This window comes from Berghia stephanieae, chromosome 13 (assembly GCF_034508935.2).
Source record: "Berghia stephanieae isolate SIO BIC M18660-M18661 chromosome 13, UCSD_Bste_1.3, whole genome shotgun sequence".
Classification (NCBI taxonomy): Eukaryota; Metazoa; Mollusca; class Gastropoda; order Nudibranchia; family Aeolidiidae; genus Berghia; species Berghia stephanieae.
The window spans coordinates 18,568,108-18,595,607 of record NC_088372.1 but is presented as its reverse complement, the minus strand read 5'-3'; the positions used below and the strand labels follow the sequence as shown (position 1 = coordinate 18,595,607).

Genomic DNA, 27,500 nt, shown 5'->3' with positions numbered 1-27,500 from the left:
TTGAAAAGGAGAAAATAAAATCCGTTTTTCTTTTCTCTTTTTTTTTTCACCTTTCTTTGATGATTTAATTGTACATATTATATAAAAATACCAATAATAACATGCATGTTCCTAAATTTTATCCATAAACTTGGAACACAATAATTTGAGATCGCATTAAATCAAAACGTTTACTTATATAACATGCCAAATGATTTTTTTTTTCGACAACATATGAATTCAAAATATCAGGTTTTTTAAAGATTGGCATTAAAACATCCAAAGTGACAATCGCGTCATGATCCCATTCTCTCCAATAAATGTGCTTTCAGAATTGACACTTCCTATCATAGTGAGTTATTTTCATGAAATACAACAACTCAGCGTATTTTAATATGGATTGGTTTAGTGCTCTAGTCAACACACATGATCTAATCCTTTGCGTTTAGTTAATAAACAACGCATAACATCCAACACACACAACTATGTGTAACCTTAAACGTTTAAAATCTGATTGATAGAATAATCTAGTGAGAACTAATCGTTAAAATGGATGTCTTTAAAAAACAAAACAAACAAAGAGCTGAGTGACGTCAACTTTGTTTCGCCTATACTTTCAGAATAGGATTCAATAGTCTGATTCAATAGTCTGAATATCACGTCAACCTAGCAACGAGCAGCTTGGTTCTTAACAAAGAAAATCGGTACATTTTGTTCTTCATGCTGGCTATAACTATAACTTGTTCGTATGTCATGTGATCAGAATGTGTAAAAGTCAAAATATGATCAGATTTATAATGTTTTTCTCCTCTGGATACACTTTTATGCTCGTCGGAGAAATATTTCATAAGGGCGTCCGCCATTGTTCCGATAGTTTAGAACCAGTTACTAAGTTACTATGCGTCATTATGAGGGAAGTGACGTCAAGACTGTTGAAGCCTATTGACAGTTCTGACCGTAGTGAGTTGCTTTCATGAAATAATATCAACCCAATGTACTTGCCATTGATTGGTTTCGTGCGCCAGTCAACACATAGGAAAAAGATAGTTCTTAGTTGACGTCACCCAGGTCTTTGTCATTGCTTTTTGCCATCCGCGTTTATGAGTAATGCTAACTGTATTAACCTGACTATAAACGTTCATGGATACACACAGTTTTGTGTGTTGGTCCGTTATACTTCCGGATGGCAATGTTATGAGCTTCTTAGCCAAGCGCATACTATCTATAGATAGTATGCGCTTGGCTAAGAAGCTCATAACATTGCCATCCGGAAGTATAACGGACCAACACACAACACAGTGTGTATCCATGAACGTTTATAGTCGGGTTAATACAGTTCAGTGAGCATTACTCATAAACGCGGATGGCAAAAAACAATAACAAAGACCTGAGTGACGTCATCATCGAACTATCTATATCTACGTATGCGAGTCAATGTGGAGTGGGATCGATTAATTAGTGTATGGATGGCGGGTGTATACAACGTGGCTTTTGTTAATGTCTGAAACAATGAATGGTGTTTATAAACAAGGCTGTGAGTGGTGCTAGTCGTGTAGTTTGTGGGAATATTATGTTCTGTAAACCAGGAAGTGAGTGTATTATATTTATGTGGGAACTGTCAACCAAGGGGTCCATGAATGAATTGGCGAGAGCAAGTTGCAAGCATAGAGAATGGCAGCGTTGTTCCTAAGTCATAATTTTTATTTCTTAAATGTGACCCTTCGTCTCAAAACGGTATTATGTCGGAACGGACCAGATATTAAAAAGTCAAATTATAGTTAAACTGGTCAAAAATATGAAACGTTGGTATTTACCACAGTAAAATATGATACTCCTTCTCCTCTATAAAGCATATAACTCAACTCAACTTAAGAATGATATTTCTGGATACAAATTCCATCTGAAGCATATTAATCATCCCGACTTAATACCGTTTTGAAACGAGAGGTCACAAATGTGTCAGTGCATGACATAATAACCAGTCGGAATGTGAATATTTTGGATTTGCATTGTTTTGCATTTTCTGAAAGAATATGTTCCCCAGAGCATTCTAATCTTTATTTGACGTAAATCGGGTGATTCTTCATGAAGTTATGTTCAGATGTATGGGAAAGGTATCCAGCAACTTCTCTCAAATTTCATAGTTTTTTCATCTTGACTCTCTAGCAATAAAAATGTTTAGTAGTGAAATTAAGTTTGATATTTCCCGAAGATATACAAAAAGGGTTGATTTAATCATTTATGACATGAACTCATTTTTTGATTTTGATAATTGACCTTCAAACTCAACTTGACAAAATCTCAGTTCAAACCTTTTCACCATCCGACTGATTTTGTCATTCACTGTAACAATTAATGTGTGAATAAAACTGTCTTAAAGACAAAAATCAGATTTCACATCAGACAAATGTAATCGGATTTAGTGGGAGTATATGTCTATTCCATACGGTGGGTTTGCTCGCCCTATGACCAATCCAAATCCAGGAATGGGACCAACTTTGGCCCAAGAAAGAGCATAAACTCGCACTGTTAGGGCTAACCCACACCGGAGACTGACTCCGACGACCCAGTACTGCCGTCCTCTGCCGTCTTCCGGATAAATACATCAGGCACGGACAAATACTAGACCTACCCCATACCAAGCTCGAAAAAAAAAAAAAACAGCAGAGGACGTCGGGTGCTTGGTATGGGTAGTCACTTTTGTACTCAATTTCAATATAAATCAATCCTGAGACATATCTTTAATTCTGAGCTGAGTGGATGTTCATGAAAAATAAGTGCCTTTTTACCTACCATGGTGTTAATAATATGAGGCGACGTGGGATGAGCAGCTACCCAGCAACAACAAAATTGAGCTTTATATAGCGCAATATCCACTAAATGTGCTCAAAGCGCTTTACAAGGGGTTCCTGGTCAACAGCAACATTTAACATGTAGCACGCGCCTATAGGCGATATTACAATTTTTCGGACAAAGGCAACGCTGTTAACGGCCAGGTACTCATTTTACACCTGAGTACGGTGAGAGAATGTGAGTAAAGAGCCTTTTCCAAGGACTCAACTATGCGCGGAGCCCGAGACTCGAACCCAGGACCTTCCGATCCGAAAGCGAGTGTCATACCACTAGACCACATAGCCACACATAACTGCTGGGTGGGCAGTGGGGTCAGAAAAAATTTCGACTGCACCCTGGATCGATCTCGGTCCCTTTGCGTGTGAAGCGAGTGCTCTACCAACTGAGCTAGTGGGACCCCCCATCCAAATACAAGGGCATGTCTCGAAGAAAAATCAAATAAACAGACAAACAAACAAAACAAACAAACAAAAAAGAAACATCGAATTAAACATATTATAACATTATGCATGCCTTAAAGCTATGAAGGATTACTTCAGTTCCAACGATATTTCATTTCATCAAAGACTTCCTATTTCTATGTTTAGTTCTATCCTTTCTTGCCGTGTATTTTAGAGAGTTCTTCATTTCGTTTTGAATCCAAGCTGTTAAACGTATTGATTTCATTTAAAACGAATCCAGTTTATTTAAGCCTGGCGTTCGTTTACTTAAATGATACATAGATATTATGTTATAAGTTATACCGATGTAAGCAAGGTGTATTGAGGTGTCGGTACATTTGTTGTACAATTGTAGGTGGTAGAACGACACTTGCCTTTTTAAAAAAGCTTAAATGATATATGTTTTGTGTCGTTTTTGTTTTTGTCTTTTTTTCTTTTTACATTAAACATGTTTTTTTTTTTCTTTTTCGGTTTGGGGGGTGGGGGGGGGGGGGGGGGGGGGGGGTTGTATTATTGTTGTTGTTGTTGTTGTTGGTGGTGGTGGTGGTGGTGTTAGTAGTGGAGGCGGCGATGGCTGTGGTGGTGGTGGTTGTTGTTGTTGTTGTTGTTGTTGTTGTTGTTATGTTGGGGGTGGTGGTGTTGCTATAAATAGATCTAAATGGATAATATTTTTTTTAAAAAGGAAAATTTGATTTAACAAAAGGAAATCCAGACATCGCATCCCATATTATACACCTTACAAGTCATCCCTATATTATCCCCAAGTTACAATCAACCTTCATTAATACAAATCTCTTTTGATACAAAATATCTCAAAATTTTGAACAGATAAGAAAAGAAGAAGTTTGCTTGTTTTGTTTTTTTCTCTCTATTTATTACAACTGTTAAAGAGCAATTTTATGGCGTGGGTATCTCATCAATCGGGATCAAACTTCTAGGTAAGCAAACCCTCAAACCAACATCCATCATCCGTCATGGCTTGTGCTCTTGAGCACGTTGCCGGTCAACTGTCTCCATGAATCAGGATCCTCTGCGGTGCGCATGAAATCTGTGTTGCGTTTAAAATCACACTGACCATTCTTAGGTTATTTAAATAAGTCATTCTTCGTCTTCCTCTAGCTCTCTTTCCTTCGATCATACCAGATGTTACCAACTTTTCTATTCCGTCTCTTCTCCACACATGTCCCAGAAACCGTAAACCAACATAAAGGTCCGATAACCCAAATTGTTAATGGCCTGTTCGTTGTAATGGAAATGCTCTCAAACCAACACAACATATAGCCCACTTCAACAATATTAAGCAAGGCCGTAATTGCGTTTGGTTATCAGATCTGCAAAATATGTTCACGAAGCCACAGAACCATTATAGAGAAATTCCACGGGATTCAGCCATTGCCGTCTCTATTTCGTCTATGGCTCCGGCTACCTGCGTAGCCATCGTTAAGTTATAGCTTGACACTGACCAAAAAATGACGTCAAAATGCCAGTCTTTGACCACAAAAGAAAACAAATCGTGAGTTGTATTCAACAGTTCAACCAATGAAATAACTTGTTTCCATGAGCTCTACTAACGACAACTCACTAGGCGGTGCAAAAACCAAATAATGACGTTAACATGCCAGTCTTTTTTCAGTGTCAGGCAAGAACTTAACGATGGCAACGCTATCTACCGGATCGAATGGCCCTCCAGTTTATGATGTTCTAAAAATTTTATTTGATACACTTATAACTAAATAAAATAAATATAAATTTATAATAATCAAATAAAATTCCATTTATTCATACCATAGGGAAACGCGGCTCTCCCAAGTATTTTGTTAAAGGTGAGTAATAATTTTTATATAAATTATAAATGTATTATACCCTTTCAACCTTGTAGACTTTTATAACAATACTTATTAGCTGTATAGAACAATTTTTTGCAACTATACAATTGTAGGTACAGCTATGGGCTCACACCTGAAATTTCATAAGACTTCTGAATTTTTTTTTATCAAATTATTTCCATTTGTTCGTAGAATGGCGAGATGCATTCTTATCAAAAAGCCGTAACGAATGACGTATCAATGGGGTTGCTGTGCGTAGACAAATTTATATAAGCGATATCAAATATAGCGCATGACATTTTCAGCAGAACTAACTATATCACTTAGCTTTCAAACCTCATTTTGAACTATTTGTGTTGGTGTTATTGTGCAGACTACAACAAGTAATATAAATAAAAGGGGGTGTAGTCACCAGTGACTAGTGAAATGAGATCGTTACGATCTATGGCCCCTACTCTCACGTTTATCTACTTCCGGCTGCTCTGCTTTAGTTCACTAGTTTACCATCTGCGATGCAGAGATGCTTATCTGTATAAACAAAACTGGAGCTTCGTCTAGACGTCAAGATAGGGTTTTTACCAAAAGGGGCTGTACAATATATTTACCAAAGTAATTCTCAGTTAACTCTCTTCTTTCCTTATCAGCCATTTTCGGGATTTCCCCAAAACTTCACATCCAACAAATACAACATCAATATATTTTTTATCACTCAAACACAATAGCAGTAAGTTCTTGCGATAGGTACATCATTTCTTTAGCAAAACATGCTCTACATACAACACACTGTTCATTTCTTTAAATTTTATGATGTACAAAAGAAATTTGAATAAGAAAAATGTTGGTTGTATCGTAATGAATGTGACTATTTTCCTGTAGTTTGTAAGGAGAGGGTTAAAAATAAAAGAATCAAACCACCAATTCAGACCAAGGTCAGTCCTTGAAGGGGGGGGGGGGGGGTGACAATGAGGACTACAATGTTTGGTGCATTTCAAATTTCAAATCTTTATTAAATTATATACACCACTCAAGAAAATGTATAAAACCAAGAACAGAGATTTTATTGAAATTAGAATTTTTTTTAATTCCCTGAAGATGAAAAAGAGCATGTCTATGATTTTAACAATTCCTCTGCAGTAACGCATATTATTATCCTCCCTGAGGATTCTACGGCAGAGTCTGTGATTTTAAATAAAGGTTTGCTTTTTTTTTTTTTTCTTTACGGCGGCGATATAATGTAATTTTACTGTAGCTATGTCATCGCTGCGATCAATCCCTGCTATGAGATAGGTTACGAAAACAGGAAACCGGGTAACCGGGTCGATACTATGACTGTACGTACGATTGACATAACCTTCAACATTTCACTAATGACGGCTGCTGGCCTGTTCCTTGGTTAGACGATCCCAATCCCAACCTTAGTTAAGCAGCAGACCTGCCTCGTACGACGAAAAAGTCGTAGATTTACGAATTTTTAGCTCCAGCTAGAGAACTGCATAGACGTCTTTGATTAAATAAATACTGTTGAGAATGGACGTTGGTTGCTTAGAAACTGTATTGAGGACTTTGTGGCGTATTTTTTGATCAGGTTGAAGGCAAATAATTCATCTGTAAAGCGATTTATTTGGACTTAATAATTTTTGGCTCCAGCTAGAGAACTGCATAGACGTGTTTGATTAAATAAATCTAGTTGAGAATGATAATTTGGTTGCATAGAAACTGTATTGAGGACTTTGGAGTATTTTTTGATCATGTTAAAGGCAAATTATTCATTTGTAACGCTTTTAATTGGGACTTTTTTTTTTTCTTTTTTTCTTTTTTGCCTTGGAAACTTCGAATTTTAGACATTTCAAGAAGGCAAGGCAGCTCTGGGTAAGATGATGTCACTCTTTTTCCTGTGAACGTGAAAGCTCCAATAAGTGTCAGTGACTGTCTCCGTGAAATATGATATGGGGAGTGTAACCTTTAGGATATTTATGATGCTGCTGTTGCTGATGCTGCTGTTGCAACGCCCGTTTGAAATTGTCACATGACGAGTTTTATGAAAACCTCTCATAATTTAATATAATATTATGTGACGCACACTGTTAATCTGTTATCAACTATGTCGAAATGAGAAAGAGGAAGAAATTTCAATATTTTAACGGAAATGGTTAGAAGTTCATATTATGATAACATGCAATCTGCTCAAATGGGGTATCTATTTTGGTACAAGTATTAACATTTAGGCACAAAATTCATTTTTAAGAATACGATTCACCCCAACATAATAAATAAATTGAGCTTTTAGTAGAAGTTCATATTATGATAGCATACAATCTGCTCAACAGGGTTATCTATTTTGGTACAAGTATTAACATTTAGCCACAAAATTCATTTTTAAGCATACAATTCACTCCAGCAAAATAAAGAAATTGAGCTTTTATATGAAACAATATCCACTAAACCTGCTCAAATCGCTATACAAGGAGTCCTTAGTCGACAGCAACACTTAGTATGAAGTACGTAAAGTGACCTGTACCCTGGACCTTCCGGCGCGAAGGCGAGTGTCATACGGCAAGATCACAAAGCCGCACAATAATACTGTGTGTAAGTGATTGGCCACATATATTGTAGTATGCAATGTCCGACGTGCACTTATTTGCAGGTCTGATAACCCAATATCGTATGGGCTCATTGTCGTAATGGAATTTTTGTTTAAATGACGCAAAATATTGTACATTACAACTATGTTAAACTAGGCCAATAAGTGGGTTCGGATGTCAGACCTACATTTATGTACACGTCGGCAATGTCAATTTTCTTCTTGTCATCGTTAAATTATATAAATCTCAAAACAAAACAAAATAGACAAAAATCAAATTTACGTTTAATTTAACATTGTACTATAAATCAACAAAATAAAAAGAGGAAGTTGCAATTACAATTTATAATAGACGTCTACAGACATTTTACTACCAGCACAGGTTAAACCCTGTCCTTACCAGCTATAGATAGTTCGAAGATGACGTCACTCAGGCCTTTGTTATTGTTTTTGCCATCCGCGTTTGTGAGTTGTTCTCACTAAACGGTATTAACCAGACTATAAAAGTTCACGGTTACACAGAGTTTGTGTGTTGGTCCGTTATACTTCCGGATGGCAATGTTGTGAACTCCTTGGCCAAGCGCATTCTACCTATAGGAAAATCGTCACATTCGTTACGATACAATAACATTGTTCTTATATAAATTTCTTTTGCACTTCATAAAATTTAAAGAAAATGAACAGTATGTTGTAAGAGCATGTTTTGCTAAAGAAATTATGTATCGCAAGAACTTTATTGCTATTGTGTTTGAGCGGTAACAAATATATATTTTGTGTTAGTTGGGTGTGGAAATTTGGGGAAAATCCTGAAAATGGCTGGTAAGGAGAGCGTTCAACGCCTAATTTATTTTGGGGGGGGGGGCGGTTGAGTTGATTTGTGTTTGTATTATTGTTGTTTATGCTCTAGGCTGCGTATTGTCAAAGAAATCAGACTACTTAGAAGCTGCTGACGTCAGCAGCACAAGAACCATAACCTATTTCCGGTTCCGCCCCCTTTATTGCTACAACTGCTTTTAAAATGTCATTCTTTGACCTTCCCGATCCCGTCTACTTAATCTTATTTTTTATTTTTTTTTTAATGTTGTCCTTTGATTTTGTTTTTCCAAGCCGTTTGTTTGCTTCTTTTTTCCCCCTTCAGTTTCCTATTGATGCCATGCGTTTATCTAAAATACTCGCAATATCTGCCAGCCGGATATAACGTACGAACATACAAAACAAACGTTAATGGTTTGATTGATATAATTTAGTGAGAACTAATCATTACAATGGTTGTCTTCTAAAAGCGACAACAAAGAGCGACGTCAGTTTCGTTCCATCTAAAATTAGTAAACGTTTATAGTTTGTAGATCAGTGGATATGACATGTGATTTCGTCTAATACATTACTAAATCAATCCACTATATTATTATTAATAATATAACGGCTGTTCTTTTTTCCCCCTTTCTTAACATTTTGTCCAAGTATTTCCATGAAAAGAAGAGAAGAGAGAGAGAGAGAGAGAGAGAGAGAGAGAGAGAGAGAGAGAGAGAGAGAGAGAGAGAGAGAGAGAGAGAGAGAGAGAGAGAGAGAGAGAGAGAGAGAGGGCGGGGCAACAAGAGACGGAATAGAGTGAATTTGGTGAAGAAAGATCGAGTATGCAATGCGTCATTTAGCCGTGCCACTGATAAACAAATGATACGTTTTACAATATCCGGATTCCTGGTAGATAGAAGACCACAAGTGAGAGGTTTACCCTTCAGGGAACTATGCATGTACTTTTATCGAGGCAGTCGAGCCACGTCCTTCATTCTCTATTAAAGATGGATGTGGCAGAACTCCGACCCAAGATGCATAATATATGAACCATCGCCTGAATTCGGTATTATGCCGGGGTAATTTACAGCCAAAAAGAATGAATATTTAATTCTCTCCTTTCAACCTGCCGCAAAATCATCACATTTGTTACAACACAACAATATACATTTTTCTTATTCAGATTAATTTTGTACATCACAAACTTTGAAGAATGATATTTTGTTTCATTAATAAGAACATAAAGTTGTTTGCCGAGAGCTTGTTTGAGTTTTTTAAAAATCTATTTTTCTGCTGGGTAAGATTGCCTTTTTGGGAAAATACCGAAAATGATCGGTAAGGAAAGAGTTAAGAGGGGAAAAGACATATTAATAAAGTGCGGCTGTTGTTTTGGCTATGACACTCGCCATCGTATCGGAAGGGCCATGGTTCGATTCCCGGTTTGAGCGGTGCATAGTTGAGTCCTTGAAAAAGGCTCTATATTCACATTCTCTTACTGTACTCAGATGTAAAACGAACACCTGCCCGTTAAAACGTTAAAAGAGTTGTCTATGTCCTAAAAAATGGTACTATTATATGTCTCGTCCTATATTATGTTAAGTGTTGCTGTTGGCCAGGGACCCCCCTTAATATAGCCCCATTGTAAAGAGCTTTTAGCACGTTTATTGGATATTGCGCTCCTTATTTAAAAAGCTCAAGAATGCCACATCTCAAATTTCTCATCACTCTAACATTTAATTTACTTTCTGTCATCGGCTTCACTCTAAAATCATACCGTATAAAGACTGCGAGTCACATACGTCACCCACCCTCTCAAAACGGTATTATGTCGGAACGAACAATATGCTTAAAGATAAAAAATATAAATTGTTGGCATTAGCACCCTAAAATTATATGATATCCATTCTCCTCAATAAATAGTATAAACTCAACACAAGTCTGATATTGCTGGCTATAAATGCAATTTTCAACATCTTAACCAACCCGACTTAATACCGTTTTAAGGCGAAGGGTCGCATATTATTATCAATGTCAGATCAGGAAAACCCCCAATATCAGTTTATCACTCAGCACATAAAGGGAAGAATGCAATTTTTTACACCAGAAATAAACTCCAACCACAGAAGAACATCCGACAAAGGTGTGCCTTATCCTTCAGCTATCTGATGGAGTGTTTTTGCATTGGTTCTGATTATCTGACACGAGCTGTGCTCTGTCTTCCGCTGACAAAACGTCTTTCGCTTGCTTCAATATTTGTAGTTTTTTTTTTTTTAATATGTGACCCCTCGTCTCAAAACGGTATTAAGTCGGGATGACTAAGTTGCTGAAAATTGAATTTGTGGCCAGAAATATCAGACTTCCGTTGAGTTTATTTGTTTTATTGATGAGGATGAATATCATATTTTAGGGTGCTAAATACCAGTCATTCATCATTTTGACCAGTTTAGTTTTAATTTGACTTTTTAGCATCTGGTTCATCCCGAAGACATACTACCGTTTTGAGACGTTGGGTAAATATTAACTTTACTGTATAAGAGGTTAAATTGACTCCAATTGCTCAATTAATAGACTTAACCCTGAGACTTCTTATAAGTGCCAGAGTGTAAGACATTTGACAAGTTGAAGGCAGGGCCATCTTAATCTTTCAAGATAAAATTTTGTCATTCAGAGCCATTAGACGGAGCCGGAATTTATCCCGGTTTCTATAGCGTGAAACGGACAATAGCAATTGCTTGCTATCCTTCGGATAGGTCGCTAGTCGTCTATCGCAAAGTACTTTCCGGCAAATCAAACAGACTCAGCAAACCATTCACTGCTGGGTGTGGACAGGATAATGATGAACTAAAGGTTTTCTGGGGAAAAAATATTTTAAAAAGTGATTTTGTAAGAGTAAGACAATTCCGTCTGTTTTCATTTCGTGTCAGTAATAAAAGATAAAACAAGTATATAGAGGAATCTCGAGATCTGCCCAAAAACATCTGGGACACAGACATAGATGACTCTTTAGAGAATTGTGTTCTGTTCTAGATATATTTGTGTGAATTCGACGTCATTCTTCTCTTTAGAATCGAATTTTCTAGAGATTGTACTCTTAGGGACCTTCTCTATTTTTATCTGATACATACAGAGAGAATTACTTCTAGGGAGTATTCTACAATTATTTTTTTAAACGACAAGCTTACTTTAAAAATAAACAAAAATACCCCCTCCCCCCCCCCCCCCCCCCCCCCCAAAAAAAACAACAAAAGAAAAAAAAAAGAAAAAAAAAGAAAAAAAAAGAAACAAAAACAACAAATACCCAAAATAACCCAAAAAACAACATTTTCAGGGGGTTAATATATTCAGGTTCTTATCAGTGTTGACTGCAGTAGTAACGCACGAAATACTCCAATATACCTCATCTAGGATCTGAACAAGTGTGCATGAAAGGTGCCAGACGCAGCAAGAAAAAGAAATAAGAACGAAATAATAGGACACACACAGAGAAAGAAATAAAGAGAGAGAGAGAGAGAGAGAGAGAGAGAGAGAGAGAGAGAGAGAGAGAGAGAGAGAGAGAGAGAGAGAGAGAAACACATAACTTCCGTCCTGCCTGCATTTTTTTAGGGTCGACAATCTAACTTAAAAGTACATCTAACTATAGACAAACTAAACTCAGATTTCCCTCACCTTTCATGTTGTAAACAAATCACGGGGGAAACCTAAACACATAGAGATAATAACAGTTATTTTGCTGAGAATAATATTTAATTCGCCCGACCGTTGCAATGAATGACTTTAAGAAAACGAGACAAAAATAATATTTTTTGGGGTAGAAAAAAACTGGTATGTGACTTGTTAAAATAACACAAGTAGAAAGGAGTCGCATTCGGAATACAGAGCAATCAATGGGCTTCAAAATAGTATGTGCAGATTTGTACCTTCCCTATGGAACTCCCACCTACTCTGTCATCAGTCATGCCTGCAGATCAGGATTTGGCCCAATATTATGTCGTGAGTCGTGCGATGCTTGTACGATTACTCTATTTTTTCCGCGTTCACATTCACAAAAAGATACCAATTCAACAAACATTTTTTTAAAAAAGCTTTATCTCATAACATGAGTTGAAAGGCATTTGCCTTCGTAAAGTTATGGCCTGATACTGACCAAAAAATGACGTCAAAATGCCAGTCTTTTGCCGCAAAAGAAAACAAATCGTGAGTTATGTTCAATAGTTCAACCAATGAAATAACTTGTTTCCACGAGCTCTACTAACGACAACTAACTAGACGCTACACAAACCTAAAAAATGACGTCAAACTGCCAGTCCAAGAGGGTTCTTATGTCAGGCTATAGATAGTATGCAGATGACGTCACTCAGGTCTTTGTTATTGTTTTTTGACTCCGCGTTTATGAGTAATGCTCACTGAACTGTATTAACCCTACTATAAACGTTCATGGATACACACAGTTTTGTGTGTTGGTCCGTTATACTTCCGGATGGCAATGTTATGAGCTTCTTAGCCAAGCGCATACTATCTATAACATATTATGTTAACGATGGCAACTGTTGGGCACCACGACACTCTGAATATGCGACGGCGAGGAATCACTAAGTACGCATGTTCTTCTTCAATGAATCTGATGGCATAATTCATTTGTTTTTTAATGGGCGATAAACTATAGATAGAATGCGCTTGGCCAAGGAGTTCACAACATTGCCATCCGGAAGTATAACGGACCAACACACAAACTCTGTGTAACCATGAACTTTTATAGTCTTGTTTATACAGTTTAGTGAGAACAACTCACAAACGCGGATGGCAAAAACAATAACAAAGGCCTGAGTGACGTCATCTGCATACTATCTATAATATAACATATTATGTTAACGATGGCTACGGTTGGGCACCACGACACTCTGAATATGCGACGGCGAGGAATCACCAAGTACGCATGTTCTTCTTCAATGAATCTGATGGCATAATTCATTTGTTTTTTAATGGGCGATAAACTATAATAGTATGGGTCTTTGGATCAGTGGTGTACTGGTCAAAACACTCAATCATTCTCTGACTATCCAATGATCCATTCATTTCTTTGTCATAGTATGATCATTCCTCAGAAGTCGAGAAACACCCGTTGTATGCGACACGCAAAAATTTAACAAGTGATCTTAGGAACACGCGAGCGCACATTCAGAGAGAGAGAGAGAGAGAGAGAGAGAGAGAGGGAGGGAGAGAGAGAGAGAGATAGGGAGGGAGAGAGAGAGATAGAGAGAGAGAGAGAGAGAAAATGAAGAAGAAGAAGAAGAAGAAGAAGAAGAAGAAGAAGAAGAAGAAGAAGAAGAAGAAGAAGAAGAAGAAGAAGAAGAAGAAGAAGAAGAGAGAAAATGAAGAAGGGCGAGAAAGAATGAAGAGAAATGAGAAAAAGAGAAGAAAGTGTATATGTGTGTGTGTGTGTGTGTGTGTGTGAGTGTGTGTGTGTGTGTGTGAGTTAGAGAGATAGAGAGGAGAGAGAGAGAGAGAGAGAGAGAGATTTTTTTTTGTTTGTTTGTTGCTTTAGGTCTCTTCCAACACAATTGAGGTTATATGAGAGACCGCTGAAACAAAAAAACAAGCAATCCAACAAAAATAGTACAAATGTCAATCAAAATCATAACTAAAGATATCATAAGCTAAATTATAAATAACCAAGAACAAACAGGCAGAGGATTTACAGGAAAAAAAATATCCCCTGTCAAAAATACAATCACAAACCAAAGAAGCAGGATAGGCTAGTAAAGAGAAGAAGAAACGACATCACTATCGGATCGTACACCCATGCGAACATCATAGGTATATGATTCAAGGGTGATGCTCCCATCCAACCACCCGCAGAGAGAGAGAGAGAGGAGAGAGAGAGAGAGAGAGAGAGAGAGAGAGAGAGAGAGAGAGAGAGAGAGAGATCATGGGCATTTAACAAGAAACTTGCAAACAAACAAAAAGGTAAGCATTGTAAGCAAAGAAAATATTATCAACGCATGCGCAAACACGTTCCGTATTGTTCTAACTTTGGGCGTTTGTTTACCCAAGTAATTGCAACGTTCACGGCCTTCCGGGGGACTATGCTGTCTATGCATGTTCACATTGATCCATTTTACTGAAAAGCACATCACAACAAAATCAAGCTGTTTATGGGTTTGTTTGTTTTGTTGTTGTTTTTTTTTTTTTTTTTTTTTTGTTGTTGTTTTTATTTTTTTGTTTTTGGTCTTTTTTTTTTCTTTTTTTTTTTTTTGTCTGTTTGTTTATTTTTTCTACTGTTACAATTCTAGCTAGAAAACTTTTATACTTCAAACAGACCGATTAAAACGACGTGTACTTATATGCAGGTATGATAACCTGAATTGTTATGGGCCCGTGGTGGTTGTAATGGAAATACTCTCAAACCAACGTATACTTAATAATATCGTCCATAACAACAATGTTAAAACAAGCCTATGATTGCGCTCGTTTATCAGACCTGATGGGTAGTAGATACACCGAGTGCGAGAAACATCATAATTTATGTTAGTTCAGAGCCAGTAAAAAAAGGAAGAAAACATGATAGTAAACAAAAACAAAAAGTAGATTTACAATTAAAAGCAGAATCATTATCATCAGCACGAAATTATAAAGACGTCGAATGCTAATTTTCATGCTAATATTGACCTTCCTTTCTGCTTTGTTAAGCACCGAATCATTCACACATTAGTTCAGATGTTCTTATGCGCCATTTCTTGCTCCTCTATCTCTCAAACACATACTAAATAGTATCATCATGATTACATGACACTTAGCCCTTTGTTAATGAAGGTGACGTAAACAGGCGCCAAATAAAACATGGCGCCTGCTCTAAATCAATCAATATAATAATAAGAAAACCGAATTAATTAGAAATCAAAGAGCAAGAAGAGACCTTCTTAATACTGAAGGCGCCAATTTAGTTTTTTTTTTTTTTTTTCCCCTTCGAGCTTTCGAGAGTGACGTCATACCTCTGACCGATCTTCCAAGGTTTAAAAGCTAAAGGGTGCAGTATCACAACTAACAGGTGAGTCGTAACTGACCGATGACATAATTATAATGTACTCGCCGGATTCTAGAACGCTCTCGGGGTAAGCAAAACAACATGTTAGCTACCGAGCGTGCCGAAATCCATGGGAGCTAACCAATACATTCGTTCACACGCGTGTCGTATTGTAGAGCGTACTGGAATTCAGAGAGTTAGCGTCATATCCAAAGGATAGCAAGCAATTGCTATTGTCCGTTTCACGCTATAGAAACCGGGTTAAACTCCGTGGCTCAATGGGCCGAATGGCTCTGAAGGACTTTACAAGAGGACGTGTATATGCGTATCCGAATTGAACTTGTCTCTACGTCATAACAAACACAGGACGAATTGGACGAAGATGTTATGAAGATCATATAAGAGAGCGCTCCATTTGCATAATATATTTATTTTGAAAATACGAGTGGAGAACAACCAGTGATATTGTGGGGAAATACAGGCTATACAGAACATGCACTCAGCTGTTTTGACGATTATACAACTGTATTTTGGAAATAAACATTGATCGGGACGAATATTTTGAATTATTGACGGTAAAAATCGGTCCGGTAATAAAGTCTGTAGGTGCGAGAAAATAAACCTGGCAACAGGAGGGAGGCGATATGGCGATTCACAACATCAAAGGGCCGATCACTATGACCTAACGGATAATTTGAGTCAACGGATTATAGAATATGCCTTCATTTATTTTCGTAAAAGCTAAAAATAATTTTATCATTTTTTTTTAGATTTGCCAGTAAATCTGTGGTCGTTAGCAAAAAATTAACATGGGATGTACGGAAGAATTTTGTCCCCAACCCCATTTCTTTATTATCTCACTCAATCCGAGAGATTTTTGCTACTTTTCAAAATGGGGAAAATGTATTTAAAATGAACATGTACAAAGATAGTTTTATTCAACGACCATTAACATGCAAAAAACTAAAAACATTAGCTTTGATACTACGCCTATAATTAGTCTCAGAAAAATGTAATAAATAGGCATGGGGCACAAGTAACCCCGGGTAAACTACGGATATAGTCGGTTGTAGGGTTGAGTGAGTTAAACAAAAGACAAGAGTGCACAGAGCAGGCACAGCAGGTGTAAGACAAAAAATTAATGTAATCTTGTGAAGAATAACAAGGCAGAAAGCTGTCCCAACTAACGAGTAGCTTCGTTGGTGTAATGGCAGCGCGTCTGACTAGTAGTCAGGAGATCTCAGATTCGATCCTTTTATTGTTATTCTTTCTAAGTTTAAACCTACACGACCCCGTTTTGTCTGTCTAATGAAATTGAATAATTCAAATCTTAAACACATAATGTTTAGGGTCAGTTTAACCCCTATAGTATAATATTGAATAGAGGGTTGGGACATTATATGTATATGTAATATATATATATATATATATATATATATATATATATATATATATATATATATATATATATATATATATAAATGTAAATTTTCACTCACATTATTCTTGCCAAGACGATTCGTTTCAGTGTTCCCACCTCATCAGTCGGCATAATCCATTTGTCCATTTTATATATTAGCTCTAACCACCATTATCGAGCACTTTCGTACCTACAAGTACCCACCAACACTCATAAATATATATATATATATATATGTATGTATATATATTTACATAACATCAAATTAGGTTAATCTGTTCAGTGAGAGATATTAAAATACTGCCGAACTCTGAAAGAAAAAGTATTTTTAAAGTTTTGACCAGAAATCTCGTCCTTCAGATTATATCAATCTTTTAAAATGACACTCATCTTGCCCGAAACTATCTAACCTTGAACTCCACGGAAGTCCCAGGTTTGAGGGACGAGTTTTCTGGATAACATTTTAAATACGTCTTTTTTTTCACAGCACAGAACACTTCAGTGTTTGAGATGTGTTACTATGAAGGGTTTTTCTGATATTTGTATCATGTCCTCTCTCTCTCTCACTCTGTCTGTCTCTCTCTCTCTCTCTCTCTCTCTCTCTGTCTCTCTCTCTCTTTCTCTCTCTCTTTCTCTCTCTCTCTCTCTCTCTCTCTCTTTCTCACTCTGTCTCTCTCTCTCTCTCTCTCTTTCTCTCTCTCTCTCTCTCTTTCTCTCTCTCTCTCTCACATACACACACACACACACACACGTAAACACACACGTTCCCATCCCCATTATCTCAATCTCTCTCTCCTCTTTCTGCTTTTTCGCTCTACCTCCATAATATCTATAACTATTCCCTCTACATCTCTCACTCAAATAAACGGGCACTTAAAAATCGTTTTCTTTCTCATTGTCCCTTTATTCAACCCACCCGGCATCGATTCGTCAACAAGACCAGATATCCGGCGGAGTTCATCCCGATTGCTATAACGTTAATCCCTCAATAGGAATTGCTTGCTCCCTTTTCCGTTGGACACTAATCTATCGCAAAGTATTTTCGGCCATACCTAAAGGACACAGTCACCCAATAGATGGTGGGTGGAAAAGTAATGGTGGAGTAGGTGTCAAATAAAATCTTGACTCCTCATAGATTCCTTTGTGGAGCAGAACTATACGTCGAGACGCCAGAATAAAGGCTGAAACACAATATTAATCTGCTTTGCCGGCATAATCTTTGCCGGAAAGAAAATACGACTATATCATTACCAATAAAATTATAATAACTGTAAACATAATCAATTTACCTTTCTTGTATTCGACAGGGGGTCCCAATGGATCCTCTGGATTCTCACACGAGTCCGAATATTGGCACAGCGCCGACACCAGCAATTCACAAGCAGGTTTGAGTCCCGGAGTCCCGAAATCCGAAGGGGAGCAGAACCTGTAGCACGCATCAGCGTCCTTCATGAACGTAATCAAAGGACGCACGGCGCCCGTGAGCAATGTGACGTAATGGCAAACGTGTGCCTGGCTGTAATCCACCGCCTCCTTCAGATTTATAGGATATAATTTAGTATTGACGAAAACAGCTGTGGCTGGATCAATGTCCGCTTCACGGCAGAATTGGAGAGAGATGTAGAAGAGCGTCTGGCAAAGATCGTCAGTGAACACATCCAAAGGAGCTCTGAGTTCTTTTTTATTCTGGATGCTTCTACAAGGTTCAAGAGCTGGAGTCAGGCGGATTAATTGGGATCGAGTGATCAGCTTGAACGTCTGCGTTACTTCTTTGGGTTCGTAAGTTTCCGGAGAAGGGTAGACGCATTCACGACGTTTCCATTCGGCGACTGTGTCGTCGAATTTGTGTTTATGAGCGGTGAACGTTTCGTCTTGTTGTTTCTGGGTGTGTTTAGCGTTATTACTGGAGGCGTTTTCATCAGAATGTGACGGAGATGACGCATCAGTTGCGAATGCTGATGACACTGATGGTTGTGACTTAGAAAATGGTGACGACGATAGCGGCGATGACGATGAAGACAATGATGATGATGATATTGATGACGATGATGATGACGATGATGACGACCGAGATGATGATAATGATGATTTTGGCGGAGACAATTTAGGAATTTTGCTCTCTGGAACATATCCAGACGCTGATGAAAGACTAAGTACCAAAAAGAAACTGAAGACAATGAGGTAGACATTGAAATATCTAGTTCTTGTGTTACAAACTGCACATAGACTGTCTAAATTTTTAAAAGGTGAACATAGGTAGCTCCGTGAAAGTTGAGAACATCTTACAAAGGGTAGAGTCTCCGTTGAAAACAAGTATGATATTTTCATCTTCTTGTCATAACGTAACTTTTCCACATTGGGTCTTCTTTGAAATCGCTCTTGCCTGCAAGAGTGTACAGCTCCAGGATATGCCATTTTTCTTTTGTTCAATTCTTACATGACAAATTTCGAAGACGGAAGCAGCAATATATTCAGAGGAACATTATTAACTTTTGCTATAAATTGTTAACTGTATTTCAATCAAAACACGGCATGTTACATTTTTTACATCAATAAATGTATCTAAGCCAGTTTGTTGCGTCACTCAGTTATATTAGTAGAAGCAAATAACACTTCTTCCATACTGGACGCAAGAAGGTTTTTTTTTTCTTGAAAGATGTATTCAAAGTAGAGGTGCTTATTTCAAATCGTATTTTCTTATTCCAGATGCTCAATTGTAATATCCTCTTGCTCTTATGCATATTATATAAAGCGAAACATATCAAAATGCTATTTAATTAAGCAAATACATTCTACCACTCACGGAATTCAGATACAGAAATCAAATCAGTTTATTCTTCTTTTTCAGATGGCTGGAAATAAAAGGTTTACGCACCAAAATATTCCTTCACTAATATTCTGGAGGAATTCAATGTCTTCCAATGAAACAAAAGCGATAATCCATCATCCTCTAGTAAATAAATGTGTTGCATATTACGACTTCAAATGCTTTTTGAAATAAATGTGTTATTGAGAAACCAATCACAGCCGACTGCCCGAGTGTTGATATTGATCTTGTAAACTGTTCGAAATCGAAATGGGTGTGGTGCTTGCCACTGATACCTTTATTCAAGACATGAGACACCAAATTATTGCAAGCATGGGAGGTAAAAATGTGACCCACCGTCTCAAAACGGTATTATGACGGGGTGAACCAGAAGTTAAAAAGTTAAATTTTAGTTAAATGATCAAAAATTTAAGATGTATTGGTATTTAGCTCTCTAAATTATTATATTCATTCTCCTCAATAAAGTAACAACAAAAAAACTCGCCCAAGTCTGAAATTTCCGGCTATAAATTCAATTTTCAGCATCTTAATATTTCCGACATGATACCATTTTGAGATAAATACCCAATCAGTGCTGGATGGACAAGAGGAGAGGGGAGGGGTGGGGGGGGGTAGAAAAAGATACTGGCTTCACCCAGAATCAATCTCGGTCCTTTTGCGTGTAAAGCAAGTGCTCTTCCAACTGAGCTATCGGGACCCCGACAGACCACGCAAAACGCTACTTAATATGAATATGTCATATTTCTTAAATTATTTCACAATACTTGTAACACACTTAAGTCTGCACTTCAGTAACACACCAAATGGAATACACTCACTTCATTCTCTCTTTTTAGAGAACTAACACTACACGATAATCCGTAACTCTCCTGTCCCATATAAAACACTCATACTCCTACGCCATGTATTTTTCACTTGCAATAACACACACAATTAGATATCGATTATAACATATATCCTTATAATTTTGAAGTACTTAATTAAAACAACACTCCGTAATGTGTCTGTAAATTTTGTTCTTAGAGGTATTTCACTTGAGTCAACATACGATTCTCGTCAAACCATGTCAGGTCAACCAATTAAATGCAAAAGTAAAAGAATGTTCTTCAATTTCAAAATGCTCTGTTTATTAAAGCACGTTCTTTTTAAAAAAACTTCATTGAAAATTGTATCGCTTGTTTTATATAAGCTGAAATGACACGGGCTGACGAAAATGTAGAGTTGAAAGAAGTAAAAATTACCTCTCTTGCAAGATACTGAATTAAAAACACTGTCATCCCCTGTCATGCCATCCTACACATTATGAATCATTCACATGCAACACAGTCTCACAAATCACAATTCACAATATCAATACTAAACCACCTGCCATTTCTGTTACTTATGTAAGATGGTAAACATAGCAAGGTTTGAGTTTGGATCCCTTATGTCAATAACAAGGTAAAAATAAAAACTGCAGTGACGAAAATAATGTGGTTGAATGAATATCCAATGGAGTATTTTATCAGAACTTCCAAACCATAGTCCGTAACCTCCAAAAGAGCAAACACTAGAACCCAAGTGTATATTCAAACATCGAAAGAATTCAGGCAATGGCTACTGCAACAGTCTGACAACGTTTACTGACATCTCCTAAATACAACAACAAATCACATTTATTCAGTTTAGTCAGAAAGATGTTATTTCATATCATATTGAAAAATTATGATAACCTTTTTGGAATGTCAAACAATCTTAAATCTGACGATTCTTTGAGTTCTCCAGTTTGATATTTTTATAAAATATGTTATGGCTATCTCAATCGATCATATCTCTGCTAAAACTTTTTTTTCTGGGCAAAAATGCAAATAGTTTATTTTGTTACAACACGACGCGATATATCTGATCTGTAAAGTGTTTGTCAGAGAAAACATTTGAATTCATCTTTAAATCCTGAACATTGCTGTCGATACTTTGATAAATTTTATTATTTCAATCCGTGACACAATACTGGCTCGTTTTTTTATGTTTGTTTTTTGTTTTTATTTTTTTTTTTTTTTTTTTTTAAAGTTGAGAAGATGAACGAACAATCTGAAAAGCGCCGGATGAACAATTTGAAAGAAAATTGCAGAACATTATCATGCTCTCTATGTTTTTACGGCACCCCAATAACATAGAGGAGAACTTGTTGACCTGAACTTTTCCTGATTCTGTAATTTGTATTTATTTCAAGCCCTTGTATCGTTTTGTCTTGCTTCATCATTTGATATTGTTCTTGCTTGATCATTGTTTTTGTCTGTTTTAGTAAATCTGTTGTCATCTCGTTCGTTGCTTTCTTTAACCCTCTCCTTACCAACTATAGGAAAATCGTCACATTCGTTACGATACAACCAACATTTTTCTTATTCAAATTTATTTTGTACATCATAAAATTTAAAGAAAATGAACATTGTGTTGTAGAGCATGTTTTACTAAAGAGGTTATTTACTGCTGTTGTGCTTGAATGATAAAAAAACAAAAATTATGTTAGTTGGGTGTGAAGTTTTGGGGAAAATCCTGAAAATGGCTGGTAAGGAGAGAGTTAAAAGAATATTTTGTTTCATTTTGTTTTTGTTCTTTTATTTTATTTCTATCTTATGTTATTTTTTTTCTGTACACTCTTCCTTTCTTTAGCTCTAATCTCTATCTCCTCTGCTCTTTAAATCGTTAATATCATTGTTTTCTATAATAAAACTTCTCGCAGTGTACTACATATCTTTTTAGAACAAATATGAAAGGGTAATATTTCTAATGAATTCAACGAAAACGCATTTCAAACACAACTCACAAATTCTACATATCTCAAAAGAGACAATCAATCAATCACAAGATTGTATAAAAAAACCTTATCATTTCCTACTGAGATAGAGATCATAATCTGTAGAATTTCTGCATAACTGAAATCACTTCCACTAATAATTCAAATGCACAAGTATATATTTTTTTCTCACATAAATGAAAACAAGAAGTAATACTAAATGTAGCACATTGTAGTAACATTGTATAATTCAAAAGTACACATAACGAATACAGAACTACAGGATCTTAGTATGGACTTGGCCGAACATTGGCACAAGTAGACACAAACACAATTCAAGTGGTACTCAATTTCTTTTAAAAAGGCCCCAACCGTTTTTATACGCCACTTAACACAATAAACATCATCATTTTGAGACAATATCTTTCAACCCTTCCGAAGTATGTCCCAGAAAACAGGCATTTCGACTTATTGTTACTGTTATTCGTAATTTGACAGAGAGAGAGAGAGAGAGAGAGAGAGAGAGAGAGAGAGAGAGAGGGGGGGGGGGGGGGGGGGAGAGACAAAAAACGTGCTTAATTTTACTTTAAGTGATGTTTGAAATTTCTCATTTGCTGCTTTTTGTATTAGTCATGAAATAATGTGAGGAAAAGTATTGTTAAGGAATAAGCTGTACAATCATTAAACGTTTTTGATTTATTTTTATTTTTTGTTTGTTTTGTTTTGTTTTTGTTTGATTGTTTTGTGTGGTTTTTTTTTTTTTGTTTTGTTTTTTTTTTCTGGGTTTTTTTTTGGAGGGGGGGGAGGGGGTTTCTGTTTCTTTTACTCTGTGTGTGTGTGTGTGTGTGTGTGTGTGTGTGTGTGTGTTTTGGTGTTGTATTTATTGGTTTTCTATATTTTTTTGTGTTTTTTTTTTCTTTTTCTTTTTTTTTTTTTTGTTGTTTTTTTGTTTTGTTGTTTTGTTTTACATTTTGTTTGTTTGTTTGTTTTGCTTTGTAAAGCAAACGTTTTTTGGAGGGTTTTTTTTGTTTGTTTGTTTGTTGTTTTTTATGGGTTTTTTTTTTGGTTTTTTTGTTTGTTTGTTTTTTTTGTTTTTTTTTTTTTTTTGTTTTGTTTTGTTTTTTTTTTTTTTGTTTTTTTTTTTTTTTTTTTTTTTTTGGGGGGGGGGGGGGGGGGCTAAAATGAGTACGAGGGGAAAAGTGTTTTGTCAGTGTGTACCACCAGAAATGGCCAATGATCTAGGTGGTAGATGGCCCCAATGGAATGGAGGGACGACAGGAGATAATATTATATATCGGCATATCTATCGACACGTCTACTAACGACACTAGATTAACTCGTTAACGTCGAGATCGAATTTCGTTCATTCTAATCACAAAGTCATATATATATATATATATATATATATATATATATATATATATATATATATATATACGAGTATATATCACGGTCAGGGGGGGGGGGGTAAAAAAAATCTCGACTGCACCCGGCAAAGATCTCGGTCCCTTCACGTGTGAAGCGAGTGCTCTACCAACTGAGCTATCGGGACCCCCGCCCTATTAATGTCTACTATGTCTTCTTTAACCCTGAAAACTACGAGTTTTTCCCAATTTCAAGACGCAGGCAGGTCTGGTTTTAGTCTCTAATCTCCTAACACAGCTCTCAGACAGGTGACAATAATCTATTCATTCACAGGTGGGAAGGAGTAAGTAGTAAGGCCCTGGTCGGTTTATTGCCCGGAACGGGTCGTAATTTGTAAACCTGTGTTGTCCTATTATTATCACCTTCATCGTAGTAGTAGCCTAGTATTAGAGTAGGTACTTGAATAAGTGAATGGCTTTTTATATATTTATATGTAGCCCAAGGTCTCAAAACGGTGCTGTGTCTGAGCTATATTAAAATTTAATAAAAAAAAATAAATATAAACGCATTTCCAATTATTTACTATGCTCAATTTGCTTAACAATATATCTTTTATCCCCCGCCCCTCCGATAATATAATTATATCTTTCCATTTCTTTCATACAGTTACCAGTCGCCTATTAGGCGTCTTTTTTATATCCAACAATGCGCATAGCCATTCGCACCTGAGTGGAGTGGGGTAATGTGTGTTAGAATATCTAACCTAATGAAACAACGTTGGGACCAGAATTTTCCATGAATATTGTCACCGATCCGGCCACTGACCCCGCTAAACTTCGGTTGACGTGTGTGACGAGACTTAGACACAAAGCAAAGCCATCGTTAACATATAGATAGAACGAAGATGGCGCCACTCAGGTCTTTGTTATTGTTTTTGCCATCCACGTTTATGAGTACTTCTCACTAAACTGTATGAACCAGACTATAAAAGTTTATGGTTACACATTGTTTTGTGTGTTGGTCCGTTATACTTCCGGATGGCAATGTTGTGAACTCCTTAGCCAAGCGCATACTATCTATAGCCTGACACGAGAACCCTCTAGGACTGGCAGTTTAACGTCATTTTTTTAGCGTCTAGTGAGTTGTCGTTAATAGATAGTATGCAGATGACGTCGCTCAGGCCTTTGTTATTGTTTTTGCCATCCACGTTTGTGAGTTGTTTCACTAAACTGTATTAACCAGACTATAAAAGTTCATGGTTACACAGAGTTTGTGTGTTGGTCCGTTATACTTCCGGATGGCAATGTTTGAACTCCTTGGCCAAGCGCATTCTATCTATAGAGCTCAAGGAAACAAGTGGTCCCATTGGTTGAACTATTGAATGCAACTCACGAGTTGTTTATTTTGTGGCCAAAGACATTTGGACGTCATTTTTGGTCCGTGTCAGACTATAACTTTACGATGGCTACGCACAAAGCCACATGATATTAATTCCAAAAAATGAATTTAAAGCGAAATAGCACTGCTGTTATGACGACTCATCATGAATCTGCAACAGTAGGATAAAAAAGAAATTCCTATTAAATAAAAAGATAATTTGCTGAACGCCTTGTTAAGTCTGAACCCTGGAGCTGCACCGGGTCGACGTCTCGTACAAAATGGTTAGGATGATCTACTTGCTGCAACTCACAATATTTCGGGTTTTGGAGGAGGAGATTTTTAGCATCTGCTAAGCTTTTAGATCATCACTCCCCCCCCCCCCCCCCTCCCTCTCTCCTCTCTCTCTCTCTCTCTCTCTCTCTCTCTCTCTTCTCTCTTCTCTCTTCCTCATACTCATCTATCTATCTATCTATTCATGTCATCTCCTTATCTATCTATCTATCTATCTATCTATCTATCTATCTATCTATCTATCTATCTATATCTCTCTGTCTCTCTCTCTCTCTCTCTCTCTCTCTGTCTCTCTCTCTCTCTCTCTCTCTCTCTCTCTCTCATTCTGACCAGTAAACTTTTATTTTTAACAAGACTTCGACAGTCTGGAGACCCCTTGTTAAAAAGTGCTTCAACTAAAAGTAATATTTCTCTGCTCTGCCGTCTGTCAGGTATTTAAGTAGAAAACGGTAGGGGCTGACTGAAGCCGGTGGTCGTGAAAATACTAACGAAAGAGTGAAAATGGAGAGGCTTCGTGTGCGAACAAAACAGACAATGGATGTTTCGGGTAAAAACCATTCGTCAGCACAATACACAAATTAACGTGGAAAACAAATAAAATAAAATGCAAAATAACGTATTGTCTGTTCTCAATGGTGGTTGCCGTATGAATGAAACCAGGTTTTTAAGTAATGTGGTTATGATTTTTGTGGGATTTTGTTGTTGTTGTTGATGTTGTCGTCGTTGTTGTTGTTGTTGTTGTTGCAGTTGTTCTTGTTGGTGGCTGGAGAAAGGCTTTGAGCCTGAAACGTTACGTATTTGGTATTTGTTTTATTTGTTTGTTTGTTTGTTTGTTTGTTTTTAAAGCTGCTATCTGCTCTCATACTCGTTGTTTATTACTTTTGACGCTGCATACAGAGCGGGGACGGGGGCGGGGGGGGGGGGGGATTCAAAGGGATATGAACCTCTTGAGTGACATAATAATATTATTATAGTATATTATTAGTATAGGCATATCACAAGACCAGAAAAGCCACACAAATGTAAATTACTGATGCTGCTGCTGCTGCTGCTCCCATTCCCGGGGTGAATAATAAAAATACACCTGTTAAAAGATTGTTCGTTCCACAAATAAATTTGAAACTGTTTATATTATTATTATAAAACCGCATCAACAAAGTAAAGCCACAAATCAAATCTACATAATCACACATACACACAAACAAACAAAAGACTCGAAATACAACATGGGTTAATTCCCTTATCCCACCGAATAAGACGTGCCAACATGCCACACATTGGTGGCTGCCTGAAACCATTAGAACAATATCACACTTATTATTATCCCCCATAAAATAATGCAAGCAAAGTATCTCACGATAATATTTCGCCCTCGTCATAAAACAGATGATAGACTGACTAACAAACAACGACAAATAAAAACATGCACAAACAATACCTATTATAATATTATATACGCAAAAATATGTCTTTTTATTTTATTTTTTTCAGAGGTCGTCTTGTGCTGTGTGTTCTGAAATTCTCTCCCCTGCAGCTGCGAGGCTTTGTGCCACCTGCACTGTAATCTGACAAAAATCATTACTTTCATTTTGGTCAGGAAACTTTTTATTATGGAAATAAATTAATTAAAATTACCCTAAAAATTTGCATTAAGCTCCCAAACCTGAGACTTCCTCGGGATTTTTTTTTTTTTTATTTTTTATCTCAGGCTCCAGATTTTTCTGGAAATATTTTTAAGGTCACTACAACGGATCTGAGTTTTCTGGCCAAAATGAAAAAAAAAATGTTTTTTTGTCGAAATATACGACTGAGTGGCCTCTTTCTTGCTGCAGTGAGAAGGCATGCATTTGGAACGCCGTATCGGGTTGCAATAAGACCGTAGCAACTATCGCAATAGCAATGAAACATTATCAAATATACATGTTGGATTTGCCTCATTATAACACTAG

The 27,500-nt window shown here is 36.8% G+C and overlaps 1 protein-coding gene across 1 annotated transcript in view; it reads right to left on the bottom strand.

The window, feature by feature from the left end:
- The window catches only part of LOC144959110 (uncharacterized), a 130,523-nt gene that overhangs the window by 90,968 nt on the left and 12,055 nt on the right, over nucleotides 1-27,500 (bottom strand). Inside the window, 1 exon segment of the mRNA XM_078891532.1 lies at nucleotides 18,202-20,014. Coding sequence (XP_078747658.1) covers nucleotides 18,202-19,327 — 1,126 coding nt within the window. The 5' untranslated portion in view covers nucleotides 19,328-20,014.